Source organism: Chiloscyllium punctatum, chromosome 2 (assembly GCF_047496795.1).
Source record: "Chiloscyllium punctatum isolate Juve2018m chromosome 2, sChiPun1.3, whole genome shotgun sequence".
Classification (NCBI taxonomy): Eukaryota; Metazoa; Chordata; class Chondrichthyes; order Orectolobiformes; family Hemiscylliidae; genus Chiloscyllium; species Chiloscyllium punctatum.
Genome location: NC_092740.1, coordinates 381500 through 395074, shown reverse-complemented (window position 1 = coordinate 395074; position 13575 = coordinate 381500). Strand labels below are relative to the sequence as shown.

At 43.7% G+C, this 13575-nt stretch overlaps 1 protein-coding gene across 6 annotated transcripts in view; it reads left to right on the top strand.

Moving 5' to 3' along the window:
• LOC140493806 (nipped-B-like protein) overlaps nucleotides 1-13575 on the top strand; it is a 523989-nt gene that overhangs the window by 429143 nt on the left and 81271 nt on the right. For all 6 annotated transcript variants that reach the window (XM_072592747.1, XM_072592718.1, XM_072592708.1 and 3 more), the window contains 2 exons: nucleotides 8741-8831; nucleotides 13396-13569. In XM_072592747.1, the coding sequence (XP_072448848.1) occupies nucleotides 8741-8831; nucleotides 13396-13569 (265 nt within the window). The remainder of the gene's footprint in view (nucleotides 1-8740; nucleotides 8832-13395; nucleotides 13570-13575) is intronic.

Genomic DNA, 13575 nt, shown 5'->3' with positions numbered 1-13575 from the left:
GGCAGAGTTTCAGCACAAATTGGGCTAAGGAAGTGCAAAATTGCATAATGTTACAGAGAAAGTAGAAAGCCTTAGTTTGTCGGAGCATAAGTGGACCATTAAGACGATTGACGTGCTCCTCCATTCAACAAGAACATTTATAATCTGATCATTCTCAATTCCACTTCACTGAATCAGAGTTAGAGATTGCCCAGTTCAGACATAAATGAGTAAGAATCTCTTTGTGCAGGATAACAAATCTATAGAATCCTTATCTGAAGAGTGCTGTCAAGGCTGGATCATTATCAATATTCAAGGCTGAGGAAGATTTTTAATCAGTAAAGGAATCGAGGCTTCTGGGGAGAAGAAAGTAGAGTTGAGTATTACAGCCAATTCTGCTTTCTCACATGATTCTTCAACGTGAATTAGCTATAACACAATTGAAGGATTTAGACTGTTATTTGTAGAATGCAAACTTTCCTTACCTGTATTGGTTATAATGAGTTAACTTCTCATTTAGAGAAACTAAAAACCAAAAGAACTGCGAATGCTGGAAATTAGGAACAAAGCAGAAATTGGTGGAAAAGCTCAGCAGATCTGGCAGCGTTTTCTTTTCCATTCTTTCACGGGTCGAAGGTGTCACTAGCTAGGCAGCATTTATTGGCTGTCCTTAATTGTCCAGAGGTCATTTAAGAATTGACCACATTGCTGTGGGTCTGAAGTCACATGTGGGCCAGATCGGGCAAAGATGGCAGTTTCCTTCCCTAAAGGACATTCATGAGCCAGTTCTGCGACTTCTCTCTGCAGATGGTGCCAGACCTGCTCAGCTTTTCAGCAATCTCTATTTTTGTTTCTCATTTAGAGAGCCTTGCAGGTATGAAGGGCCAAGGGACCTCTTCCTGTGTTATGACCTTGTTAGAAGAATTGGAAGATTTTCATCAAATTAACTAGGTGAACTTCTCTGCTTTAGCTTCATCTGTCATGTATCTGTTCCATATGTTTTTTTGAAGGATATCAGCATCATCTTTACAGTTTATAATACATTTAAGTTTTGTGTCATGGGCAAATCTCAACTCAGCATAAAAAAACCTGTGGTCCTTATACTGACCCCTAGAGAAGACCAATCAGTACATTCCTCCAGCCTGAAATGCAACTTCATTACTTGTCATAAAGTTATTGAGGTCAACAGCACAGAAAAAGGCCCTATGGCCCACCAGTCAAAACAACCACCTAATTATTCTAATCCCATTTTCCAGCATTTAACCCACAACACATGTAAATACTTCATCAATGTCCTGAGGGTTTCTCCCTCTACCACCCTTCAAATCAGTGAGTTCCAGACCACTGTTACCCTCCGAGAGGAAATAAAATCCTCATTCTCGCTAATTCTCATGGTCATTGATCCTTCACCAATTTCTCTTCATAGCTGAAACGCCCTGCCCCAGACAACATCCTGATACATCTCCCCTGCACCCTCCCAATTGCAGTCAAATCCCTCCTGTAATGTTTATTGCAGAAATGCACGCAATACTTTGGCTGTGGCCTAATCAAATTTTGATTTTTCAAGAAAATGTAATGGGCAGATACATGATAGATGAAGCTAAAGCAGAGAAATTCAACTAGTTAATTTGGTTTGAAGAATTGTAGGATTATTATAAATTCCAGCATAGTTCCCTGGTCTTAAACTCTGTCTTGGCTAATAAACGTAAGTATCCCACATGTCATCCTAACCACTTTGAAGAGAGTTTGCAGTGATACAAACTTAGTTAGAGACAAAAAATCTACAGATGCTGGAATCCAAGGTAGGCAAGCAGGAAGCTGGAAGAACACAGCAGGACAGGCAGCATTAGGAGATGGAGAAGTCAACATTTTGGGTATAACCCTTCATCTGGACTGAAGGCACGTGTAAGGGGGGGGTGCTGATAAGAGTGGGGTTTGGAGGAGGTTTTAAGGTGGGGAGAGGGGCTGAGTGGTGAGGTAGTGACAGGTGAATGCAGGTAGATCGTATGACCTGGTTGATCAATGGGAGGAATGAAACTGCTTGGTAGCTGGAAGCAAGGGTTGGTTAGATGAATGGAAGGGAGGGGGCCAGGGTGGGGGGGTGCTGGAAAGGGAGTTGGGTGATGGGACGGGAGGTTATTTGAAATTGAAGAAGTCGATGTTGAGTTTTCCAGGTGATAGGCTGTCTAGGTGGAAGATAAGGTGGTGTTCCTTCAATTTGCAGTCTGATTCACTATGGCAACGGAGGAGGCAGAGGATGGTCATGTCAGAGAGGGAATGGGAAGGGGAATTGAAGTGAGCGGTGACTGGGAGGTCAGGTCGGACCCTGCATGCCCGGCTGAGATGCTCAGCGAAATGTGCGTTTGTTCTCACCAGTGTAGAGAAGAACATATCAGGTGCACTGGATACAGTAAACTCGGTTGGAGGAAAGGCAGGTGAACCCCTCTCTCACCTGGGAGGACTGTTTGGAGCCCTGGATGGAGGTGAGGGTGATGGGGTACCGGCAGGTTTTGCATCTTTTATAGTTGCAGGGGAAGGTACTGGGGGATCGGGGGGGGATTGACGGGGAGACTTGCGTGAACCAAGGATTGGCGAAGGGAATGGTCCTTGCAGAAGGCAGAGAGGGGTGGGGAGGGGAAGATATTCTTGGTGGTGGGGTCCAGTTGGAGTTGGCAGAAGTGTTTAAGGACAATAAGTTGGATGCAGAGACTAGTGGGGTGGGAGGTGAGGACAAGGGGGACCCTGTCTTTATTGCATTGGGAGGGGGGTGGTGTTTAGAGCAGTGGAGCGGGGAATGGAGGTGTGCGGTGGAAGGCTGTCTGGATGGGGCGGATAAGCAAGTTATTTTAAATAGGTTGACATCCGGGTTGCTTGGGAGCAGAATGTCTCTTCATCTGAGCAGGTGCAACGGAGGCAGTGGAATTGGGAAAATGGGATGGAGTTCTTGCAGAATACTGGGTGCGAGGTGATGTAGTTATGGGAGCCTGTGTGTTTATAGTAAATGTCTGTGTGTAGACTGTTGCTGGAGATGGAAACGAAGAGGTCAAGAAAGGGGTGGGAGGTGTCAAAAATAGACCGTAAATTTGAGGGCAGGGTGGAAGGTGTTGGCGAAGTTGCTAAACTGCTGCAGTTCAGCCTGGGTGCAGGATGCTGCAATGGTGCAGTCGTTGATGTAATGGAGGAAGAGTTGGGGCACAGTGCCCTGTAGGTACTGAAGAGAGACTGTTCGATGTAGCTAACAAAGAAGCGGGCATCGCTAAGTCCCATCCAAGTACCCAAGGCCATCCTCTGGATTTGGAGGAAATGGTAGGAGTTACACAAAAAGTTACTGAGGGTAAGGACCAGTTTGACGAGGCGGTGGAGGGGGACTATATGGGTCTGTTGGAGAGAAAGAAGCTGAGGGCCTGAAGGCCATCCTTGTGGACTATGGATGCCTATAAGGATTGCGTGTCCATGGTGAAGATAAAGCACTGAGGGGAGACAGGGAACTAGAAGTTACTGAAGAGGTGGAGGGTGTGGCTAATGTCGCGGATATAGGTGAAAAGGGTCTGGACCAAGGGGGAGAGGATGGGGTAAAAATAGGAAGAAATGGGTTCAGTGGGGCAGAAGAAGCATGCGGCAACGATGGGTCGGCCAGAGTAGTTGGGCTTGTGGAGCAGGTAAAACCAGGCAGTGCGTGGCTGGGGAACTGAGGTTGAAGGCAATAGAGAGGAGATCACCGGAAGTAGTGAGGTCACAGATAGTGTGAGTGATTTGGCCTGATGGGCCATGGTGGGGTTATGGTCAAGGGAGAGGTAGGATGTGGTGTTGGAGAGCTGGCATTTGGCCTCTGTGACATACAGATTACCACTGCCTTGCCTTTGTCAGTGGGTTTGATGGTGAAACGGGGATTGGTGTGGAGAGAGTGGAGCACTGCATGCTCTGAAGGGGAAGGGGGGGTTGGGGAGGGGATGAGTGGCATTTTTGATAAGGGATAATATTTCTTCTGTACTTAGGAAGGATATTCCTGGGAATATGTCCAGAGAAGATTTTTATCGGTGGAAATGAGAAAAGAAAGGGATGATCACCTTATTGGGATTGTACTATAGAAGCCACAATAGTCAGCGGGAAATTATTGGGTAACGAACCAGGCCAGGTATTAGAACTAGAGGTAGGTGAGCACTTTGGGGACAGTGACCACAATTCGGTGATTTTTACTCTCGTGATGGAGAGGGATAAGTGTGTACGACAGGGCAAGAGTTATAGCTGGGGGCAGGGAAATTATGATGCGTTGAGGCATGACTTAGGATGTGTGGATTGGAAAAGTAGATTCCAAGGCAAGAGCGTAATTGATATGTGGAACTTGTTCAAGGAGCAACTATTGAGTGTCCTTGATAAGTACGTACCTATCAGGCAGGGAGGAAAGGGTCGTGTGAGGGAGCCGTGGTTTAATAAGGAGTTGGAATCCCTTGTTAAACGGAAGAGGGCGGCCTTTGTAAAGATGAGGCGTGAAGGTTCAATAGGGGCAATTGAGAGTTATAAGTTAGCCCGGAAGGACCTGAAGAGAGAGCTAAGAGCAGCAAGGAGGGGACATGAAAGGTCCTTAGTTGGTAGGATTAGGGAAAACCCTACGGCTTTCTATAGGTATGTTAGGAATAAAAGAATGACTAGGGAAGGAATAGGTCCAATCAAGGATAGTAATGGGAAGTTGCGTGTGGAGGCTGAAGAGATTGGGGAGGCGCTGAATGAATACTTTTCGTCAGTATTCACTCAGGAACAGGACATTGTTGTCGATATAAATACTGAGGCACGAATAAGTAGAATGGATGGCTTTGAGATATGTAGAGAAGAGGTGTTGGAAATTCTGGCAAGGGTGAAAATAGATAAGTCCCCTGGGCCTGATGGTATTTATCCTAGGATTCTCTGGGAAGCAAGGGAGGAGATTGCAGAGCCATTGGCCTTGATTTTTGTGTCCTCTTTGTCGACAGGAGTAGTGCCAGAGGACTGGAGGCTAGCAAACGTGGTTCCCTTGTTCAAGAAGGGGAGTAGGGATAATCCTAGTAACTATAGGCCAGTGAGTCTCACTTCTGTTGTGGGCAAAGTCTTAGAGAGAATTGTAAGGGATAGGATTTATGCACATCTGGGTAAGAGTGATGTGATCAAGGATAGTCAGCATGGTTTTGTGAAGGGCAGGTCGTGCCTCACAAACCTTATTGAATTCTTTGAGAAGGTGACTAAGGAGGTAGATGAGGGGAAAGCGGTAGATGTGGTATATATGGATTTTAGTAAGGCGTTTGATAAGGTCCCCCAGGGTAGGCTACTGCAGAAAATACAGAGATATGGCATTGAAGGTGAGTTGGAGGTTTGGATTAGGAATTGGCTCTCTGGAAGAAGACAGAGGGTAGTAGTTGATGGCAAAGGTTCATCTTGGAGTGCCGTCACTAGCGGTGTTCCGCAAGGATCTGTTTTGGGACCATTGCTGTTTGTCATTTTTATAAATGACCTGGAGGAAGGGTTAGAAGGTTGGGTGAGCAAGTTTGCGGATGATACGAAAGTCGGAGGAGTTGTAGACAGTGAGGAAGGATATGGCAGGTTACAGCGGGATATAGAGAAGCTGCAGAGCTGGGCAGAAAGGTGGCAAATGGAGTTCAATGTAGCTAAGTGTGAAGTGATTCACTTTGGTAAGAGTAATAAAAAGATGGATTACTGGGCTAATGGTAGACTACTTGGTAGTGTGGAAGAGCAGAGGGATCTTGGTGTCCATGTACACAGATCTCTGAAAGTTGCCACCCAGGTAAATAGTGCAGTGAAGAAGGCATATGGCGTACTGGCTTTTATTGGTAGAGGAATTGAGTTCCGGAGTCCTGAGGTCATGCTGCAGTTGTATAAGACTCTGGTGTGGCCGCATCTGGAATATTGTGTGCAGTTTTGGTCGCCATACTATAGGAAGGATGTGGAGGCACTGGAACGGGTGCAGAGGAGGTTTACCAGGATGTTGCCTGGTATGGTAGGAAGATCATATGAGGAAAGGCTGAGGCACTTGGGGCTGTTTTTATTGGAGAAAAGAAGGTTTAGGGGTGACTTGATAGAGGTGTACAAGATGATTAGGGGTTTAGATAGGGTTGACCATGAGAGCCTTTTTCCACGTATGGAGTCAGGTATTACGAGGGGGCATAGCTTTAAATTAAGGGGTGGTAGGTATAGGACAGATGTTAGGGGTAGATTCTTCACTCAGCGAGTCGTGAGTTCATGGGATGCCCTGCCAGTAGCAGTAGTGGACTCTCCCTCTTTATGGGTATTTAAGCGGGCATTGGATAATAGGGTGATAATGGTAGGGGGGTTTTAAATTTCCAAACATAGACTGGGACTGGGACATGGTGTTAAGGGTTTAGATGGAGAGGAATTTGTTAAGTGTGTACAAGACAATTTTCTGATTCAGTATGTAGATGTACCTACTAGAGAAGGTGCAAACCTTGACCGACTCTTGGGAGATAACGCAGGGCAGGTAACTGAGGTGTCAGTAGGGGAGCACATTGGGGCCAGTGACCATAATTCTATTAGATTTAAAATAGTGATGGAAAAGGTCTGACAGGATGTAAAAGTTAAAGTTCTAAATTGGAGGAAGGCCAATTTTGATGAGGTTAGGCATGAAATTTCAAAAGTTGTTTGGGGCAGATGTTCGCAGGAAAAGAGACGTCTGGAAAATGAGAAGCCTTCAGAAATGAAATAATGAGTGTCCAGAGACAGTATCTTCATGTTAGGATGAAAGGCAAGGCTGGTAGCTGTAGGGAATGCTGGATGAGGTTCTGGTTCAGAAAAAGGAAGTCATATGTCAGGTATAGACAGGATAGATTGAGTGAATCTTAAGAAGAGAATAAAGGTAGTAGGAATATACTTAAGAGGGATATCAGGAGGCCAAAAGGGGGACATTAGATTGCTTAAGGAGAATCCAAAGGGATGTTGTTAAGGGCAAAACGATAACTAGGGGGAGAACAGGACCCCTGAAAGTAAGGCAGCCTATGTGTGGATCTGCGGAAGGTGGAGATACTAAACAAGTATTTACTGTGGAAAAGGACATGGACGATGCAGAATGTGAGGAAATAGATGGTGACATCTTGAAAAATGTCACTATTACAGAGGAAGGGGTGTTGGATGTCTAAAAACACAAATTCCCCAGAACCTGATCAGGTGTACTCTAGAACTCTGGGAAGATAGGGAGGTGTTTGCTGAGCTCATTGCTAAAATATTTGGATTATCAAAAGTCACAGGGGAAGTGCCGGAAGACTGGAGATTGGCTAATGTGGTGCCACTGTTTAGGAAAGGTGGTAAGGAAAAACCAAGGAATTATAGACCAGTGAGACTGACATCAGCGGTGGGGAAGTTATTGCAGACAATCCTGAGTTACAGGACTTGCATGTATTTGATAAGCAAGGACTGATTAGATTTAGTGAACATGGCTTTGTGTGGGGGAAATAATGTCTCACTAACTTGATTGAATTTTTTGCCGCAGTAATGAAGAGGATTGATGAGGACAGAGCATTGGGCATGATCTATATGGACTTCAGTAAGACATTCGACAAGGTTCCTCATGGTAGACTGGTTAGCAAGGTTAGATCCCACTGAATACAGGAAGAACTAGCCATTTGGATACAGAACTGGCTTGAAGGTAGACAGATGTTGGTGGTGGAGGGTTGCTTTTCAGACTGGATGCCTGTGACCAGTGGTGTGCCACAAGATAGGTGCTGGGTCCACTGCTTTTTGTCATTTATATAAATTATTTGGATGGGAACATAAGAGGTATAGTTAATAAGCTTGCAGACAACACCAATATTGGAGGTGTATTGGACAGCGAAGATCTTGATCAAATGGGCCACGGACTGGCAGGTGGAGTTTAAATAGGAAAGGCAAATCGGGGCAGGATTTATACACTTGGTGGTAAGGTCCTGGAGAGCATCGCTGAACAAAGAGACCTTAAATTGCAGGTTCATAGTACCTTGAAAGTGGAATCTCACATAGTGAAAAAGCTGTTTATTATGCTTTCCTTTATTGGTCAGAGCATTGAGTATAGGAGTTGGGAAGTCATGTTGTGGCTGTACAGGATGTTGGTTAGGCCACTTTTGGAATACTGTGTGCAATATTCTGGAAGGATGTTGTGAAACTTGAAAGGGTTCAGAAAACATTTACAAGGACATTATCGGCGTTGGAGGGTTTGAGCTATAGGGAGAGGCTGGATAGGCTGAGGCTGTATCGCTCGAGTGTTGGAGGGTGATGGATGACCTTATAGGGAGCTATAAAATCATGAGGGGCATGGGTAGGGTAAATAGATAAGGTCTTTTATATGGTTTGGGGAGTCCAGAACTAGAGGGCATAGGTTCATGGTGAGAGGTGAAAATTATATAAAAGGGAGCTAAGGGGCAACTTTTTCATGCAAAAAGTAGTACGTGAATGGAATAAGCTGCCAGCGAAAGTGGTGGAGGCTGGTACAATGACAACATTTAAAAGGTATCTGGATGGGTTTATGAATAGGAAGGGGTTAGAGGATATAGGCCAAATGCTGGCAAGTGGGACTAGATTTATTTGGGATATCTGTTTAGCATGGACGAGTTGGACTGTGCTGTACATCTCTGGCTCGATGACTCCACGTGCATGATGAGGTTATAACTTTTTAAAGCAATTTCAAAAGCTGTTAGCTACTCTTATTCTGGCATTTCTATGAATTGGATTTTGTTCTTGTTTTTTTTTGTACTTACTAAGCTCAATTTCATGTCCACTTCAAATTTAGGTGGTTATCAAAGAGAAGGTGCTGGAACTTCTGCTCTACTTCACAAGACATGAAGATGAGGAAGTTCAGACCAAAGCAATCATAGGGTTGGGTAAGTGCTGTAAACCATCACTGTACTAAAATAGATTGTGAAAAGATTGAAAGGTGTTCCGGTGCAATGTGACATTCATTTTGCAATGTGCTGTTTCATTGACAAAAATACAAAAACAAAAAGACGTGATAGGGTTGTGGTAATGTCACTGAACTGGTAATCAAGAGTTTCAGGACATGGGTTCAAATCCATAGCAGCTGATGCGACTTGAATTCGATTAATAAATCTCAAATATATAAAACTATTATCAATGATGGTGACCATGACACTGTCATTGAATTTTGGGAAAATGCTGTCTGGTTCACTAATGCTCTTCGAGGAAGGAATTCTAAAGTCTGGGCTACACTCCTCACCCACAGCAATGTGGTTGACTAAAATGTACCCTCTGAAATGGCTTAGCAAGTCATTCAGTTCAAGGGCAATTTAGGATGAGCGTCAATACTGACCTTGCTAGAGACACCCACTTAACAATCAAATAATTTAAAAGCCAAAACTAGGATATGCTAGAAGCACACTCAGATACATAGAAAGTATAGACTGGCTGTGGGCTGCCTTGTGTGTTCAGAATTTGAGTTAATGTCAACGATTCAAGGGTTTGAAAATGACATTTCTGGAATGAAAATTGTGCAAAAGTTCATCAAGCCAATCGTGAGAAATGTTTGACCTTTGATTCAGGGGAACAGGCTGTTAGGAAGCTTGGTCATGTCTCAGATGGACAACTTTGCCTTTATTGCTTTTATACAATTTCAGATAGTAATGCAAATTAAAGATTAGATCTGAGGTGTGGTACCTTTGTGTTTTAGCTGTTTGGTGGTCGTCAGCGACCCACACTCATGATTCAGCAGTTAAAATTAAATGCATTCAGTCTCTACTTGATGGTTTTTCTCATTTTTAGTATCCTCTATATCCCTGTTTAGATAGTGAAGTCAATGGAATGGCTCTCTTAATGGCTGAAACCATGGATAGTATTTTAAAAGCCTGATCGTAGTAAGGCGGCTGATCTCCAAATGGACCAGCTTGAGTTTTTAAGTGAAAACAAAACTTTTTGATGGATAGCCATGTTTTATATGGCATCTGTGATTTTACACAGGCAGTAGCTAATTGGGGTTAGAACAAAGGACAAGGAAAATTACAACAGAGGAACATGCGCTTCAACCCTCCAAGCCAATGCCGATCCAGATTCTCTACCTAAACCTGTCACCTATTATCTAAGGATCTGTATTCCTCTGCTCCCTGCCCATTCATGTATCTGTCTAGATACATCTTAAATAATGCAATGGTGTCCGTCTCTACCACCTCTGCTGGCAATGTGTTCCAAGCCCCCACCAAGCGTACAGAACTTTCCATGCATATCTCCCTTAAACAATTCCCCTCTCACTTTGAACCCATGACCCCTAGTAAGTGAGCCCTGTACTCTGGAGATAAAGCTTCTTGCTATCCACCCTATCTATACCCCTCATGATTTTGTAGACCTCAATCAGGTCCCCCCTCAACCTCTGTCTTTCTAATGAAAATAATCTTAATCTACTCAACCGCTCTTCATAGATAGCGCCCTCCATACCAGATACTGTCCTGGTGAACCACCTCTGCATCCTCTCCAAAGCAGCCACATCCTTTTGATAATGCGACGACCAGAACTGTACACAGTATTGGAATTGTGGCCAAACCAAACTTTGAAACAACTGTAACATGACCTGCCAACTCTTGTACTCAATACCCCATCTGATGAAGGAAAACATGCTGTATGCCTTTTTGACCACTCTACTGACTTGCGTTGCCACCTTCAGGGAACAATGGACATGAACACCCAGATCTCTCTGTACATCAATTTTCCCCTGGACTTTTCCACTTACTGTATAGGTCACTCGTGAACTGGATCTTCCAAAATGCAGCACCTTGCATTTGTCAGAATTAAACTCCATCTGCTGTTTCTCTGCCCAACTCTCCAATCTATCTATATTCTGCTGTATTCTGACAGTCCCCTTCACTATCTGCTCCTGCACCTATCTTAGTGTCATCTGCAAACTTGCTAATTAGATCACCTATGCCTCCTCCAAATCATTGTTGTATATCACAAACAACAGTGGTCCCAGTACAGATCCCTGTGGAACATCACTGGTCACAGTGATTTTGAATAACTCTTCCACTACTAGTCTGTCTCCTGCTGCCCAGCCAGTTCTATATCCATCAAGCTAGTACACCCTGGACCCCATGCAACTTTACTTTCTCCATCAGCCTACCATGGGAAACCTTATCAAGCGCCTTACTGAAGTCCATGTATATGACATCTACAGCACTTCCCTCATAAATCAACTTCGTCACTTCTTCAAAGAATTGCACAAAATGATGTTGCCTATCACTGATAAGCCCATTCTCTTCCAAATGGGAATAGATCCTATCCTTCAATATTTTCTCCAGCAGTTTCCCTACCACTGACGTCAGGCTCACTGGTCTGTAATTACCTGGAGTATTCCTACTACTTCTTAAACAAGGGGACAACTTTAGCAGCTCTTCAGTCCTCCAGGACCTCACCCGTGTTCAAGGATGCTGCAAAGATATCTGCTAAGGCCCCAAATATTTTGTCTCTCGCTTCCCTCAGTAACTTGGGATAGATCCCATCCAGACCTGTGGACTTATCTACCTTAATGCCTTTTAGAATACCCAACACTTCCTCTTCCATTATGCGGAATTGCCCTAGAGTAATCAAACATCTATCCCTAACCTCAACATCCATCATGTTCCCCTCGGTGTATCACAGTCCTATCACCACCACATGTTGCTCCTACATCTTTCAATCTGTTTACATATTTGTATGTCATGCTCGCTGTCGGGAGGCCTGTAGTATAGCCCCAATATTGATACCCCACCTTTCCTATTTCTGAGCTCTGCCCTCATTGCCTCACTGCTTGAGTCCTCCATAGTGCCCTCCTTCAGCACAGCTATGATATCCTCTCTACCTGGAAAGCAACTCCTCCACCCCTTTTACTTCCCTCTCTATTCTGCCTGAAGCATTGATATCCTGGGATGTTTAGTTGCCAATCATGCCCTTCACTCAACCAAGTCTCAGAAATAGCAATGACATCATACTCTTAGGACTAATCCAAGCCCTAAGTTCATCTGGAGCTTTCACTCCAGAAGCATTTCACATCTAGCCCAAAGCTCTTGGGAGGAGGAACAACGTCAAAGATTTCAGTTTTAGTTGTCTTGAAAGTCAAATATTGAATGACTAATCTGTTGTATTCTGCTTCAGTATAATTTACTTGTAAATAACTTAAACTGTTAGGGTTAGATTTTAAATCACAAGATTATTATGCAGATACAGCAAGTAATTAGGAAAGCTGATAGACTTAATGATTATTATATGGGGAATTGCATACGAAACTGGAGCACTGAAAACAGTTCAAAGGAAGTTAACCAGACCAATGCCAGGAATGAATGGTTGACTTGTAAGCGGCTAAGCATGTTTCAGCTGCAGTTTAGAAGAGTACTAAGTGACTTGAATGGAGCGTTCAAGATTCTGACAGAGCAGATGTGGGGAGAGTGTTTCCTCTTGTGGGATAATTTGGAAAGAGAGGTCACTTTTATAAAGAAGGGATTGTCCATTTAAGGTAGAAATGAGAAGAAGCTTTTCCTGTTGCATAGTTGAACTTCCTTCATGAAAAGGTGATGGAAGCAGAGTTTTTCAAATATTTTTCAGGCAGAGACATTCTTGTTGAGCAAGGATGTGAAAGATGGGAATGTGGATATGTGATTACAATTCAATCAGTCATGATTTTATTGAATGGCAGAGCAGGCACTTGCAGATTGCCTGGATTGTTCCAATAGAACAATGGTCGAAAGCCTTTATCCCTTTGCTCCCTTTAGCTAAGAACTCTCTTTTTTTCTGATCGTGTCTATCAGAGTTGTCCATGGAGTCTTCCAACCAAAGCACAATGGCTGCTGTGTTAACTTTGATGAAGTTTGTTGCATAGAGCGAAGTTAGCTATGCTGGAAAAACCTCTGGTGTCCTTCTAGTCTCCTGCATTCTCAAGCTTTGAATTCTCACACTTTGAAAAGCAGTCATTGTTTCACACAGATCCAATTCTAAATATCTCTTCGGGGATTGATGCTGAGAATCATCAATCTGTCAGATTTCATTTGGCTGTAGTGAATCAACTTGGAAGTTTTTGTGGCTCCTGGGTGCCACGTTGTAGGAAAATGTACATGAAATGTATATATGTACAGGAATATAATTACCGTTGTGACAGTGCCTCTCTCCCCACCTTTTTCTGTTGCAGTATTTTCTGTGTTTATTTTAATTTATGTTTGGCTATGCTTGCTGTACTATCCTGGGCTATTGTCATCTATCATCATTGTCATATTGTCTATAGCATGAGCAGGTTATGTTGCACATTAACAGCTCCTCCATGATGGTTTATTGCGAGGAGTGCTCCAAGCCCTCTGGTTTTATTACAGTCTATTGTGGTCAACAGCTCATGTTTACTGATGGGGAAGGTGATACCAGGATCCAATATTGGAATAACCTATCAAGAGAATTGAATGCAAACTGTGACTGTTTTTGCAGGTTTTGTATTCATACAGCATCCAGATCTGATGTTTGAACAAGAAGTAAAGAATTTGTACAACAATATTCTTCGAGACAAAGAAGCCTCAATTGGCCTGAAAATCCAGGTACTGAAGAATCTTCAGACATACCTACAGGAGGAAGACTGTCGGATGCAACAAGCTGATAAAGATTGTGAGT